Genomic DNA, 15,507 nt, shown 5'->3' with positions numbered 1-15,507 from the left:
TCTTTTTGCCTCAATTTTCTCATTTTTAAACAGGGGAAATAATAGAACTTATCTCGGTGAGTCATAAGATTGTGAGGATTAACTGAGTCAATATTTATTTATTTAGAGATGGAGGCTTGCTCTGTCGCCCAGGCTGGAATGCAGTGGCATGATCTCAGCTCACTGCACCCTCCACCTCTTGGGTTTAAGCAGTTCTCTGCCTCAGCCTCCCAAGTAGCTGGTATTACAGACGCTCACCACCATGCCTGGCTAATTTTTATATTTTTAGTAGGGACAGGGTTTCACCATCTTGGCCAGGCTGGTCTTGAACTCCTGACCTTATGATCCCTCCATCTCGGCCTTCCAAAGTGCTGGGATTACAGGAGTGAGCCACCATGTTCAGCATAAATAAATATTTATACTGAGAATGTATTATACTCAGTACAGGTTGGTTATTATAATTTTTTCTTTTTTTAAAGATTTTTTTGCAGAGATATTTCTAGTTGTCAGATAATTCTCATTACCTGAATAAATATAACAACAGAATGCATGAAAAACTAAGTTGCAGAACAAAAGACCACATTTACTACTTGTATAAAGTTGTCCAGCTTAGACATCATAGTGAGACCCCCATCTCTGCAAAAACTTTGTTTAATAATTAGCCAGGCATGTTAGTGCATGCCTGTAGTCTCAGCCACTCAGGAGGCTCAGGTGGGGGGGATCACTTGAGCCCCAGAGGATGAGACTGCAGTGAACCATGATCATGCCAACTGCACTGTAACCTGGGCAACAGAATGAGACCCTGCCTTAAAAAAAAAAAAAAGTAAGAAAAAAAATTAAAACCTGCCAAAAATGGGAGAATTTAAATCAGATCTTATATTTTTGAGACTACTAAACCCAGGCAAAGGACTTGACAACAGTCTTGCATTTGATGCCTACGAATTTCTGGACCACAAAGGAAAAAAATTGACTTATCCTCTGAATTCTTAATATTTACTGAACTACTTAAGACAGAGAATCATTAGAAGGCTAAGTGGTTTAAAAACAGAGTTAAGCTTGTAATCCCAGCACTTTGGGTGGCCGAGGCAGGGAGATCACGAGATCAGGAGTTCGAGACCAGCCTGGCCAACATGGTAAAACCCCATCTCTACTAAAAATACAAAAATTAGCTGGGCATGATTGTCCACACCTGTAATCCCAGCTGCTCAGAAGGCTGAGGCAGGAGAATCGCTTGAACCTGGAAGGCAGAGGTTGCAGTGAGCTAAGATCATGCCACTGCACTCCAGCCTGGGTGACAGAGCCAGACTGCATCTCAAAACAGAGTTCAGCCGGGCCTGGTGGCTCATGGCTTTAATCCCAGAACTTTGGGTGGCTAAAACTGGAGGATCACTTGAGCCCAGGAGTTTGATACCAGCCTAGGCAATAAAGTGAGGCCCCATCTCTGCAAAAAATACAGAAAATTAGCCAGGCATGGTGGCATGTGCCTGTGGTCCCAGTTACACAGGAGGCTGAAGCAAAAGGATTGCCTGAGCCAATGAAGTCGAGACTACACTGAGCCTTGTTTGTGCCACTGCACTCCATCCTGGGAAATGAGGCAAGATACAGATAACTTCAGATAACTTCAGTCCTGTTATCTCAACTACTGACATTTATAGAACCTGGCACATCAAGTGAACACTGAGCAGTGATGGAAGATGAATATACCTCTTATGCAAAAATTGTATGCCTCAGTTTTCTGAGCAATCCAGAAGACGTATAGACCTTTCTGAGTTTAAGGATACTAGCACTGTTCAATCTCTGAGTATCAGGTAGTAAAAGAGGAAAAACTGTACAAGATGCTAATAGTCACCCCTTTTAACTAAATGGATTACTCACTATTCTGTAAATCCCACTGCCTAATGAACATAATATCCTAAATACTCATTGCTTATAGGCCTTTCTTTCTGCTCTTGCTAACAGAGTTGTATGTTTACAAAAGCCAGTTGTGTTTTGTCCTGATTAGTTCTATAGTTTTGTTAGATATCACATAAATAGTTATATACATGAAAAGCATCAATAAAGGATAGAGTAAAACCTGCAGTGTAACTTACACATTTTTCATGGACATATACAGGTAAAAACAAAATGAGAATGATAATACCTAATTCATGATAGCAATCACCTCTAGGATAGGAAAGAAATAGAATCAGGAGAGGTATACAGTGGACTTCAAATCTGTATTGTATGTCCTTTGTTTAAAAAAAGAGAGAGGGAGGGACAAAGCACATATGTTTAAGATTTGATAAAGCCAGGGTTTCAATATACATTTTTCCTGTTCCTGTCTTCCTTTTTATTTGTCTCTAAGATTAAACAAAACAAAGACTCCAAATTTCATCAGAAAATGCTCTAAAATTAATTATGAAAGTGATTTAATATTTGGACTTGGTCAGACTGGAGCAGCATCACAGAAGGACTTGCTAGCACCATCCCTGAATTGTGCAGTTAGTTAGGTACACTTATACTCCGGGGACCAGAACTAGAGAGGAAATCTCTAGCAGTTTAGACAATGAGACATGATGCAGTCTAGGCAGAAAAAAGTGATACTGCCCTCTGCTGGTCCTGAGAGCGCCTATCAGTGGAGTGGCACTGCCCATCCTCACTGAGGGGACACAGTGGGTCTTGCTTGTGATTTACCAAAAAAGCAAGAAACCACAAAGAAAAAAGACAAATTGCATGTCTAGAAAAATAACAATGTTTTAAGTATTTTGGGATTAATTATTTCCAATGCACATATTAGGAGATCGTTTTATCTACAGGCACTTATTTTTTCTGTTTAGTAAGACCACTGCCACTATCACAGATACCATAGCCGTTTGTGTCTGTCTTGCCACCAAATGTTTGTACTTTAGTCACTTCACCCTGCCGTAATTCTTACCTAGTAAAGAGGCTGTGCTGACCCTTTGGGCCACTATCACTCTGTCTTGCACCATTTTTCTTACTTGGAACATCAACAGTCCCACTTTTGTTCAAAATATTTAGATTAGATTTTGCATATTCAACTTTTAGTTTGTGAATAAACAGGAAGATACAGGCTGAGTATCTCTAAGTCAAAAATTTGGCCCACACTTGGTGACTTACTCCTATAATATCCCAGTGTTTTGGAAGACCAAGGTGGGAGAATAGCTTGAGGTCAGGAGTTTAAGACCAGCCTGGACAACAGAGTGAACCTCTATCTCAAAAGGCATTTTTTTTTTTTTTGAGTCTCACTCTGTCACCCAGGCTGGAGTGCAGTGGCACGATCTCAGCTCACCACAACCTCTGCCTCCTTGGTTCAAGCAACTCTCCTGCCTCAGCCTCCCAAGTAGCTGGGATTACAGGCACCTGCCACCACACCCAGCTAATTTTTGTATTTTTAGTAGAGACAGGGTTTCACTATGTTGGCCAGGCTGATCTCGAGCTCCTTGCTTTCATGATCTGGCCATCTCAGCCTCCCAAAGTGCAGAGATCATAGGCGTGCACCACTGCGCCTGGCCTCAAAAAACATTTTTAAAAATCAGCCAGGCGTGGCAGTACATGCCTATAGTACCAGCTACTCAGGAGGTTAAGGTGGGAGGATCACTTGAGCCCAGGAGTTCTAGGCTGCAGTGATCCATGATTGTCATTAGCCTGGGTGACAGAGTGAGACTGTGTCTTCAAAAAGAAAAAAGAAAATTCAAGGCCAGGCGCAGTGGCTCAAGCCTGTAATCCCAGAACTTTGGGAGGCCGAGGCGGGCGGATCACGAGGTCAAGAGATCAAGACTATCCTGGCCAACATGGTGAAATCCTGTCTCTACTAAAAATACAAAAAAAAAATTAGCTGGGCCTGGTGGTGCGCTCCTGTAATCCCAGCTACCCAGGAGGCTGAGGCAGGAGAATTGCTTGAACCCGGGAGGCGGAGGTTGCAGTGAGCCGAGATCGCGCCACTGTACTCCAGCCTGGAGCCTGGTGACAGAGCAAGACTCTGTCTCAAAAAAATAAAAAGAAAAAGAAAAGAAAAAAGAAAATTCAAATGCTCTGAAATTCTTAACTTCTAGCAGGCTGGCATGATACTCAGAAGAAATGTTCACTGGAGCATTTCAGATGTCAGACTTTTGGATTTAGCATGCTCAACCAGTAAATACAATGCATATATTCCAAAATCTGAAACACTTCTGGTCCCAAGTATTTCGGGTATCGGAATGGGCGCTCAGCCTGTAATGTCAACTCAGATGTGCCAAGGGAAGCAAATATATACCCTATTAGTGAGAAAAATGCTGAAGGAGAAAGGTGGGGTTTCATTACACCCTCAGATTACTGTATATCTCTGTTAAGTTTTTTTTTCTGTTAATTTTAATAAAAGATTTATAATTAATAAATTTTTTGGTGTGTTGATTATCCTAAAAGTAGTTTGTGAGAATCTGATAAGGATTTGTTAAGAGTTCAGTTTTTTGGAGCTTATCTATATTAATATAATTTCAAGACTCCAAAATTTTTAGAGCTGCTATTAATTATGTTATGCTTCATTTGTAAGAAATGGTACTGTCCTGACTGTACTCATGGTAAAGGCAGTTGAGAATTATAGTTTTATCTCATTTGAATTTAGTGCCTTTAAAATCTCTTTCAGGCTGATCATGGTGGCTCACACCTATAATCCTAGCACTTTGGGAGGCTGAGGCAGGTAGATCGCTTGAGCCCAGGAGTTTAAGGCCAGCCTGGAAATATGATGAAACCCCATCTCTACAAAGAAGTACAAAAGTTAGCTGGGTATGGTGGCATACACCTGTGGTCCCAGCTACTAGGAAGGCTGAGGTGGGAGGATTACTTGAGCCTGGGAGGTTGAGGCTGCAGTGAGCCATGATCGTGCCACTGCACTCCAGCCTGGGTGACAAAGCCAGACCCTGTCTCAAAAAAAAAAAAAAACAAAAACTCAAAATAGGTTTGTGCACTGCTACTAAAATAATTGTTAGTCCTTACAGGAGGAAAAAGTGTGCAATCCATGTCCCAAGTGTCTTCCTGCAGAGTATAGAAGGATCTTGTGATTCAGTGTGTGTGGCTTCTGCTTACGCATTCTCAAAACCACACACATTTTGTTCATGATTTCCCATAGGTGGACAGTAATTGTTTCTTAAATAACCAGATAGGCATCATGAAATCCAACAATGATCCCTGTGCACCTTTCCCTCAGAGAACTCTTGATTTTTGCTTCACAGTCAGCCACAACTTACAGCCACTTAATAGGGAGAATTGAGGTTATAGCCAATTACCTCAGCAGCAGTAACACAGTCCTGTCTTGAAAGGGTCTTACACGTGGCATGTGGTACACAGAGACTCTTCAAGGCAAAAATCACAACCATTTGGCTTCTAACTACACAAGTACTACATTTCATGATATGCATGGTACCTATTCCGGCTCTAAACCAAAAAGGAGATTAGCATGTATTAAGCATATAGTTTTTATCAGATGGTATGTGTCACTAAGAAATGAACCAATTTTTGTTGTGTAATTGTTACATATATAACCTTAGTAATCATCTTCAGTGTCCAACATTTCAGGAGAAGAGACTCACCTTATTAAATTGCTTCAAAAGAAAACTTATCAGAAACTTTAGTTCTACTCACAGAAAATAGATGAACTCAATTCCAAAGAATAAAATGGGCCAAAAATGTTTATTGAAAATGGTACTTACTCTTCAAAAATAAGGAATTTTTAAAAATTTGAAACGTTCTTAACCTTAGAGGTGAGCAGTGGTTATGGAAAGATAACTCAAGTCATCAGCTGAAATTTGGCAATGTAAATTATCTTTAGAATTTAAAATGCAATATTATATAGGCTTTTTTCAGAGGTTTCAAGGCAGAATATTACTTTGGGAAACAAAACCATAAAGTGAGGGGAAAACAGAAGTGCCCTTTGGCAGTTAATGTGGCATTTAATTTATTTTGATTTACTTTCAGTTCTTTTGGAAGACAATTTGGTGTTGTAAAAAGTGCAGGGACTTTGGAACTTAACAAACTTAAATATGTATGAAGGGTCTTCTGAATGCCTGAAGAGTTCATTTTCCTTCCCCCTGTTGTTAGTCATCTCTTAAGTTTACTCTTACTCTGAGGCCCAGCAGGAAGTCTAGGAAGGAAGAAGGTTTGGTTTGTGTTTATCTTCCCCTGCACAAATTTGGTTACCAGAAAATGCCCTTGAAGCCCAAGGCAGTCTTCTAGAGAGTGTGTGGGCCAGGCAGCAGCTTTGGTGGGGAGGTAATGAGCTGGAATGAGCAGCAGGAAGAGTGCAGTTCTCCTGAGTCCCTAATTCTTGATATATCGTCATTCTATGTATAAGGCCAAGCTGTAGGTTCACTCATATTTCAATTGCTATCTCTTTAAAAAGAGTACCCTAAACCCAAGTAGAAGAACTTTTAAATTATGTGGAGTTTTATGTTTACATTGTGATGGATTTTATTCTATGCCCTAATTGTAATAGTATTAACTAAATCTACAGTGCCTTCTTTTCCTATATTCTCTGATATAATAACAGCTTTGATTTTTAGCTGTTATTAAAATACCCATTTTGATTAAGTGACTGAGACTTTCAGGGATTCAATAGCAAGCCCACAGTTGCCCACAGTTAACAGGAGTAAGTTGCTGATTGCTAAGCCTGTACTACCAAAAGATATTCTTTAGAGAAATCCTTTGATCACATCTATGATTAACTGTGGCCACTATGACCTTATGAACTGTTATAATTCTGCCAGCCCTGTGGTGATGTATTTTGTGTGTTCTCACAGAAACTTGCCCCTGGAGTCAGCCAATTTGCTTACACATGTGTGCAAGACCACCCCATTTGGACAAATCAGCAGTTTTGGGAGACAACCTTTTACAATGCAGTGCAAGAACAGGTTCGCTCCCTTTATCTTTCAGCCAAGGAAGACAATCATGCCCCGCACCTGAAGCAAAAGGTAAGCGAGAAGAAAAGAACGCTAATTGTGTGGGGTTAGGATTCTGACTTTAAGGAAAACAGATGTTCCCAAGGAAAAAAAAAAATCTGACTACTTCCTACCAGTGTATTTGGGTTTTATTTAGAGAGAGCCCTGTGATATCTTTCTTCTGATGATTTCAGACATTATGTTTTTCCATAATAACAATCTTAACACAGTTCTTCAGCACTAGGATTGTTTTAATCTAGTTTAATAAATAAGAATTTCCTGGAAATGATTATAGGAAGTTGAATAGAAAGAACAAGCCTAAAATACCAGGCATATTTCTCTATGCAACTAACTTCCCTGGAGGAATGTCAAATTAAAGTTAATTGACTCCAAAATAAATTATAAATGTAAAACTTAGTAGTTCTATTCAAAAATATGCCAGTAATGAAGCTAGGTCTTCTAGGAATATTCTATATGTTTTTTTATGTTTTATCAGCATAAAATATTTTTATGAAAAATTTCAAAAAAATTTAAAAATCAAGAAAAAGTATTTTAATTTGAAAGAGTATTCAGATTTCTATTTTTGGCAAGAAAAAAAAAAGAGTAGTTTTAAATACTCTGAAATTTTGAAACATCATTTACCAGCTCTCTGGTTTGAAGCAAGTCATGTTACTTCATTGTGCCTTATTTCCTTAATGGTAAAATGGATATGATTATTATGAGATTTTAGTGTCTAATATAAAGTACATTGAAGAGTACCTGGCATGTAGTAATACGTGTTAGAAATTATCATCCTCATGAATTGAACTTAAAGCAGGCTTAAAGGCTAATTCTCATTGCACTCCAGAAATTGTTGGGCTTTCGGGGTGCTTTTGATAGTTTTTTAAGCAGCTGTAATGTTAATATTAATAGATGTCAGAAGCATTCACAGAGCAAACACATGTCACTGCTTCTTCAGCAGCCATTCTAAAGAAGTCTATCCCTGAGCCAGCCCTAGGTTAGATATAAGTGAGATCATAAGACATACCAGCTCTTCACAGGCTACAAGGTGCTTTGCTGCTGCTTCCTGAGGTTTGTCATATAGTTCCACTCAAGGCCTGTTGGATCAGGGAAAAAAGACTAGATTTTGTTTGTAATTGTTATGTTTTTTAATGTTTTCCTTTTTGCTGATACAAGTATTTAACAGAATAATTATTTAAAACATCTATGTTTGTTAAGCTTATCTGAAGTGATGGTTTTCTTTTGGATTGTGTTGCTTTATTTTTTAGGATAAGCTTCCCGATGACCAATATCAAGAGAAGACAGCGATGGACCTGGCAGCTGAGCAACTACGCCTTTGGCCTACCCTGAGCAAGTCAACTCAGCAAGAGCTAGTGCAACATGAGGAAAGCACTGTCTTCAGTCAGGCCATTCACTTTGCAAACCTCATGGTGAATCTGCTAGTTCCACTTGACACAAGTAAAAACAAGCTCCTAAGAACATCAGCACCAGGTGACTGGGAAAGTGGAAGCAACAGCATTGTCACAAACAGGTATCAAAATGCACAGACCCTCCTCTGTCTCTTCTTGGAGCCAGTCTTGGCTTGACAGATAATATTAAGCATTTTGGACAATACTGCTATACATATTTCAAAAGTTAACCATTTTTCCTCGCCTTTGGACTTGCTCAGCTCTTCTCTATAAAAGATTTACTTCATCATAACATTCTTTACCACTTCCCAGTCTCTTCTTTTTTATGACCTAATTCTCCAAATGTCTCACCCATTACTAATTCAGCCCTTCAGTTACTATCTGCCAAAACAATTTACAGAAATCACTCCAAAAAAATGAGTGAGCACCTTCTTGCCAAAGTGGCAGTTTGTTTCTCAGCCCTTCTTTTCCTCAATCTTATAGTCATATCCTCAACTATGCTTTCCTCTCTACCCTCCAGTTCTCATACCACTGAAACTAAAACCCAGTGATTACCATGGCCTACAAGGCCTAACAGGGTCTGTCCTGTGGCTACTGCTCTGACACTCCTATTTCCTGTCACTTTTCTATCAACCAAACTGGTCTCCCTGCTCATGCTAATCCTCAGACACTCCAAGCATATTCCTGCCTCAGATACTTTGTACTTATATTTTCATTCCGGAATATTCTTACCCAAACAGTCCAAGAATCACTACCTCACTTTATTTAGGTTTCTGCTCAAATGCAACTTGCCTCGAGAAGCCCTCCTGACTTCTGCATCTTAATAATACCTCTCCCTGTCTTACTTTGCATTATTTTTCTTTCATGTCATTTTTTACAACCTGATTTGTTTTCATGTGCTTGCTTGTTATGTCTCCTTTTGTCAGTTTTGCTGTATTACTAGTGTCTTTGCATGTTGTAGATAATAAATATTTGATTGAACAAATGATGAAATGAGTGAATAAATGAACTGATCAACAGTAAATTGTGAAAATTCTATCCTTTTTAGGACTTCAGTGATGGGTGCTGCAACATCCTGGGAGTTCTTCTAGCTCCCGTAAATTCTTCTTCTCGTACTCCTTCAGGCAGCTCCTCTTTTCCTTCTCAATTCCTCTGCCAAGCTCTTCTTACTCTATGGAAAACTCATCTGCAAGCCTAAATTTCTAGCCCCAACCTTTTAATCTTGTTATCCTAGGCACTTCATTTTTGTCAGGAACACCTCAGAGTTTCTGGTCTTCCAGGCTGGACAACTTGGAATCAGCATTTCATACCATACAGTCAACTGCACAGATCTCTTACCTCTGCCCATGTAGAGTTTCTAGTTCATCCTCTGGTTACTTAATGGGAACAACATAGTCTGGCCCTTATCACTTCAAGCCCTAATTTTAACAGTCTCTTTGTTGTTTCATTTTTATCCCTTTTTCTACTGCCAAAAGAATCTTCCTGTAATGGTGCTTTCCCATTCTTTCTCTACTCATAATTCCACAACACTTTGCTTAATCAATACAAGACTTACTGCTTGATTTGTAAGATGTTCCTTAGCTGTCCCAGCTTTATCTCTATTACCAGTGAAGTTCATCTCCATTATAACAAGCAATAACTGTATTTTATATTTCTTTTAAAGTTGTCATCAGGCTAGGCATGGGGCTGATTGTCTTATAATCCCAGCACTTTAAGAGGCCAAAGTGGGAGGATTGCTTGAGGCCAGAAATTCAAGACCAACCTGGGCAACATAGTGACACCCCATCTCTCCAAAAAAAAAATTAGCCAGGTGTGGTGGCACACACCTGTAGTCACACACCTGAGCCACTTGGGAGGCTGAGGCTGGAGAATCACTGCTGCAAGAGGATTTCTTGAGCCCAGGAGTTTGAGGTTACAGGTAGTGTCACTGCACCCTACCCTGGGTGACCGAGTGAAACCCTGACTCTAAAATAAATAAATAAAAACAAATAATAATCAATATAGATGACGATGCTATTTCAAAGTCTGCATATTGGTGGCCATATTCTTTGCTTAGCTTTGCTTTAACAGTCTCTAACGTTGATTCAGCTAAAGTGGTTGGCTTTGCAGGAAAGAGAAGTGAGTCGGAACAGACAAATGCATCTTTACCCTGATTAGCAATCTGATGTGTTGAATAGTAAGAGCTGAATAAGCAACAAGGGAAGAGAATGACTTTTTACATCTGTTCCATTTCAAATACGTTCCCTTCTCTTGCATGATTTTATCACCTACAGAAGAATGCTGGCTTCAAAGTGGCCAAATGGGTTGCAGTTTACTCAGGGAGTGATAAATCCTGGCAAGAGAAGGGTTCATAGGACAATTTGGTCCTTACATATGGAAGAATATGCTTGTTGCTGAGAAAAATTCTCTTACTTTGCCTTCCAGGGAACATGTTCCTCAGTTGCCAAGTTGCCAAAGATGGCCATATTACTTTGTCTCCATGTAGTAATTAACTAGTGAGGACAGGTTGCTTTAGAAGGCCCAGATAGTCGATAATAAATGAGTCTTCTTTTGCTTTATTTTCTGTGGTTCCTGAGTTCCTTTTGGGAGAATGACAAAAGGTATTCCTTACAGAAGGAACTCTGGATCCAAAGGGTAATGTCTGACAGTAGTTTCCAAATGTAGACAAGTAGAACATTGTGTTTTATCACTGTCACTTACCAAGGAATCATGGAGTTAAGTGAGCCTTCTACTTGAGTATGTACCTCTTTGAGCATGTTTCTATCACTATGTAAATTGATTACTAGATAGTAGTCATTTGTTGCATTTGAGTACTGACCATGATTTCTTTCCTTGAATTAGTATTGCAGGAAGTGTAGCTGAGAGCTATGATACAGAGAGTGGGTTTGAAGATTCAGAGAACAATGACATTGCCAATTCCGTTGTGCGGTTCATTACCCGATTTATTGACAAAGTTTGTACAGAGAGTGGAGTTACTCAGGATCACATCAAGAGCCTTCATTGTATGATACCAGGTAATCAATTTGCAGATATTAGAGAATCAGAATGTTGGAGATTATTTAGTTTCAGCATAAAACCTGGCAATACATGTCTTCTATATAGTTCAGCCATGCTATTTACTTATTTTCTGATTTATTTTTAAAATGTTTTTAAACTGTAGTAAAATTTATATATATAACATAAAATAATCTAAGTGTACAATTCAGTGGCATTAATTACATTCAGTGTTGTGCAGCCATCACTATTATCTATTTCTAAAACTTTTTTATCATCCCAAACACTCTGCCCATTAAGCAGTAACTCCTGTTTCCCCACCCTCCAGCCCCTGGTAACTTCTAATTTTCTGTCTCTATAAAATTGCCTTTTCTAGATATTTCGTATGAGTTAATTTAGATAATATTTGTACTTTTGTGTTTGGCTTATTTCACATAGCATAATGTTTTCAGGGTTCATACATGTTGTGGCATGTATCAGAATTAAATTCCTTTTTATGGCTGAATAATTTTCCATAGTATAGCTATCTCACATTTTATCCATTCATCTGTTAATGGACATTTGAGTTGTTTCTCCCTCCCTTTTGGCTATAATAAGTAATAATACATAAATATTCACATATAAATATCTGTTTGAGTCCTTATTTTCATTTCTTTTGGGCACATACGTAGAAGTGGAGTTGATGGATCATAATGGTAATTCTGTATAACTTCTCTGAGGAACCACTAAACTTTAATTAATTTTTAATTCTAAAATACCTAGAATTTGTTTTTATTCTGCTTGTCTGTGTTCTTTCATTATGAATACTCTGACTCATCCTAGGAATTGTAGCTATGCACATTGAGACCCTAGAAGCAGTACATCGAGAAAGCAGAAGACTTCCACCTATACAGAAGGTAATAATTTCAAACTCCATGCTTTCAGGGTATAGCATCTCTTCTTAAAAACAAACAATAGAGTGGGCACAGTGGCTCATGCCTGTAATCCCAGCACTTTGGGAGGCCAAAGTGGGTGGATCACCTGAGATCGGGAGTTCGACACCAGCCTAACCAACATGGAGAAATCCCATCGCCACTAAAAATACAAAATTAGCTGGGTGTCGTAGTGTATGCCTGTAATCTCAGCTACTCGGGAGGCTGAGGCAGGAGAATCGCTTGAACCTGAGAGGCGGAGGTTGTGGTGAGCCAAGATTGTGCCATTGCACTCTAGCCTGGGCAACAAGAGTGAGACTCTATCTAAAAAAAAAATAGACTGCCGTGTTCCAGGAAAGTATGTTCACCTAAAGTTTTACAGGCATCAGCTCCAGTTTTAATGATACATGAAAGTTTCAGAGGAGTTTGTCACATAGAACCTTATAAAAAGGATACTGAAATAGGAACAGAATCTTTCCTTGGATTCAACAAAGGAGCAATGATAACCTCTCGTTGAGTCTACTTTTATAGGCAGGGCATAAATTAGGAACATTTCTAACCTCTAAGCCCAACCCAAGATTTTATACTGTGCCTACTTCCCCCACCTTTCACCCCCCCCAAAAAAGGATTTAAGGCAATTATCATAAAAACCCCAAGTTCCTGAATCCAACTATACATCCCAAGCAGCTGGAAAATCTATTAACAATTCAGAGTACTGGACACAACCCCAGCCTCCTGAATTGGAGTACCCCAGGACATGGCCTGGGAATCTTAGCCAAGGCTCATGCCTATAATCCCATTCTGGGAGTCGGAGGCAGGCAGATGACTTGAGCCAGGAGTTTGAGACCAGCCTGGGCAACAAGGTGAAACCCCATCTCTATAAAAAATAATTTAAAAGTTAGCCAACTGTGGTGCTGTGTCCTAGATACTCACGAGGCTGAGGTGGGAGGATCAGAGGTTGAGGCTGCAGGTTGAGGTGGTCATTGCACTCCAGCCTGCGTGACAGAACAAGACCCAGTCTTGTAAATAAATAAATTAATTAGTTAATTCATTAAAAGGAGTAAGAAGAAGCTAGATAGGTAGGAAATATAATTCTGTCAGAAACCTGATACAGTGATCATTATACTTTGGCTTTACATTTAGCTCTAAACTGCCTAGAGCCAGCAAAAAGGATATACAGGATTTATATAGTTTTTATTGCTTAGTAAAAAATAAGCATATTAAACTTTCAGGAGAGGTTTTTTTTTTTTTTTCCTCCAGCCCTAAACTCTTCAGAGGAATGTATTATGTGGTTACTGAGTCAAGATTTCCTAAGTTGTGTAAATGTTCATTATGTGGCCAAGAATGACAGGTCTTGTTAAAAGCCCATCCATATTTTTTGTTTTTTCAAAAACAAAAGTAATAATGTTCTTTGTATAAGTTTGAGCATAAAAGAAATACACGTTGTACAAAATGAAAGTCCCCGCAGTCCTCCCTATACTATTCCAGCCTCCACCGTTTACCATGATACCATGGCCTTTAACAGTTTGGTTCATAGTCTTAAAATTCCTTTTCTTTCTCCAAAAATGAGATTATCATGTACATACTGGTTTCTAACTTTTTTCACTTACCAATGTATTCCAGATGCTTTTCTATGTTAACACATATAGATTTATGTCATTTTTTAAAGGTTACAAAAGGTTTCATTGAATGGATATTTCAGATATTTAACCTATTTCCCAATGATTTTACTTCTACACAGTTCTGCAAAGAACCCTTCCACATTTGGATGTATAAACTTCATTTCTGCCTCTTACCAAATCAGCTTTCTCATGTGACTATCTGGGAAGTCTGGCTCAAGTTTTTTAGGTCTATATCTGAAAAGATAACTGTGGTCTAAGTATTAGAAACTCCACAAAAGTTGTGTTTAAAATACTTTCTCTAGTCAGGTATGGTGGCTCATGCCTGTAATCCTAACACATTGGGAGTCCAGGGCAGGAGGATTGCTTGAGGCCAGGAGTTTGAGACCAGGCTGGGCAGTGTAGCAGGACCCCGTGTGTACAAAAAAATTTAAAAATCAGCCAGGCATATTGGTGCATGCCTGTAGTCCCAGCTTCTTAGAAGACTGAGGTCAGAGGATCTTTTGAGCCCAGAAGTTTGAGGCTGCAGTGAGCTATGATTGCACTACTGTATTCTAGGCTGGGCAACAGAACAAGACCCTGTCTCCAAAAATCAGTCAGTCAATCAATCAGTCAACCTTTTTCTGTTGTAAGCCCAAGATTCTTAGACCTGCTCTGCTGCCAGGAGAAGAAATTATCTGTGAGGGTCTTCGAGTCTTGCTGGATCCTGATGGAAGAGAAGAAGCTACTGGAGGTCTTCTTGGAGGCCCTCAACTCTTGCCAGCAGAAGGAGCCTTGTTCCTCACCACATACAGAATTCTCTTCAGAGGAACTCCCCATGATCAGTTAGGTATGCCATCAGAACATGGATATCTGCGTGGTACATGAGGTTTCGATTCCATCTGTGCACAGTGATTTGCCATGCACTTGTAATCCCAGCTACTTGGGAGGCTCAGGCAGGAGAGTCACTTGAATCCAGGAGGCAGAGTTTGCAATGAGCTGACGTCACACCAGTGCACTCCAGTCTGGGAGACAGAGTGAGACTCTATCTCAAAAAAAAAAAAGAAATATCATATCTCACTTTTTCCTTTCAAATTTTGGGTTAATTTCACTTATTAGGAAAATTATTTTTATCAAAGAAAATCTTATTTGCTTATTTCCTTTTCAAATTTAAAATATCTCCTTTAATGACACATAGACATCTTATAATTTTATATGTTATAGAAACGTAGGTGTTTAATTTAATCCTAAAACTTAAATCCTATGTACATCCTGACTTTGCTTAGCCTCTGGATATGAGCTTGATGTAAAAAAATAGTCAGAATTATTCTAGATTACAGATGGACAGATCCAGGGAATTAGGATTCTGATTATAATAAATGAAGAAATGTATGGACTGTTAAATAAGATGAACCTAGTTCACATCTTCCCACCCTCTCCCCACCCTGGCTTACTAGCTGAGAGGCCTTGTTTTTTGCCACTCCTGTTATGTTCCTCTACCACTGCCTAAAATGCTCTTCCTTTCCCTTCTGCAAATCCAGATTCTACACTTCTTTTAAAGCCTACCTTCCCCCTCACTTCTTTCAGAAATCATTTTCTATCCATCTAGCATGCAGAAATCCTTCTCTGCAATATTTAAATCCCTGTAGTCTGTTCCCTCAAACATAGGAGCTAACCACATATTATTATATTCTGCATGTGACTTTCC

At 39.2% G+C, this 15,507-nt stretch overlaps 1 protein-coding gene and 1 long non-coding RNA gene across 6 annotated transcripts in view; one reads left to right on the top strand and one right to left on the bottom strand.

Annotated features, from left to right (window-relative positions):
- The window catches only part of LOC118145816 (uncharacterized), a 167,323-nt gene that overhangs the window by 56,477 nt on the left and 95,339 nt on the right, over positions 1-15,507 (bottom strand). The window contains exon 2 of one of the 2 annotated variants that reach the window (XR_013523296.1): positions 11,223-14,844. The exons of the other annotated variant lie outside the window; for it this stretch is intronic. This is a non-coding gene — a long non-coding RNA (uncharacterized LOC118145816). Of the gene's footprint in view, positions 1-11,222; positions 14,845-15,507 lie in introns of those variants that run through there. 2 annotated transcript variants of the gene reach the window in all.
- SBF2 (SET binding factor 2) overlaps positions 1-15,507 on the top strand; it is a 495,691-nt gene that overhangs the window by 407,444 nt on the left and 72,740 nt on the right. For all 4 annotated transcript variants that reach the window (XM_054242060.2, XM_054242059.2, XM_002755039.7 and 1 more), the window contains 5 exons: positions 6,750-6,920; positions 8,156-8,418; positions 11,138-11,310; positions 12,113-12,186; positions 14,454-14,649. In XM_054242060.2, the coding sequence (XP_054098035.1) occupies positions 6,750-6,920; positions 8,156-8,418; positions 11,138-11,310; positions 12,113-12,186; positions 14,454-14,649 (877 nt within the window). The remainder of the gene's footprint in view (positions 1-6,749; positions 6,921-8,155; positions 8,419-11,137; positions 11,311-12,112; positions 12,187-14,453; positions 14,650-15,507) is intronic.

The sequence above is a fragment of the Callithrix jacchus genome, chromosome 10 (assembly GCF_049354715.1).
Source record: "Callithrix jacchus isolate 240 chromosome 10, calJac240_pri, whole genome shotgun sequence".
NCBI classification, from domain to species: Eukaryota; Metazoa; Chordata; class Mammalia; order Primates; family Cebidae; genus Callithrix; species Callithrix jacchus.
This window is presented reverse-complemented; position numbering and strand designations above follow the sequence as displayed.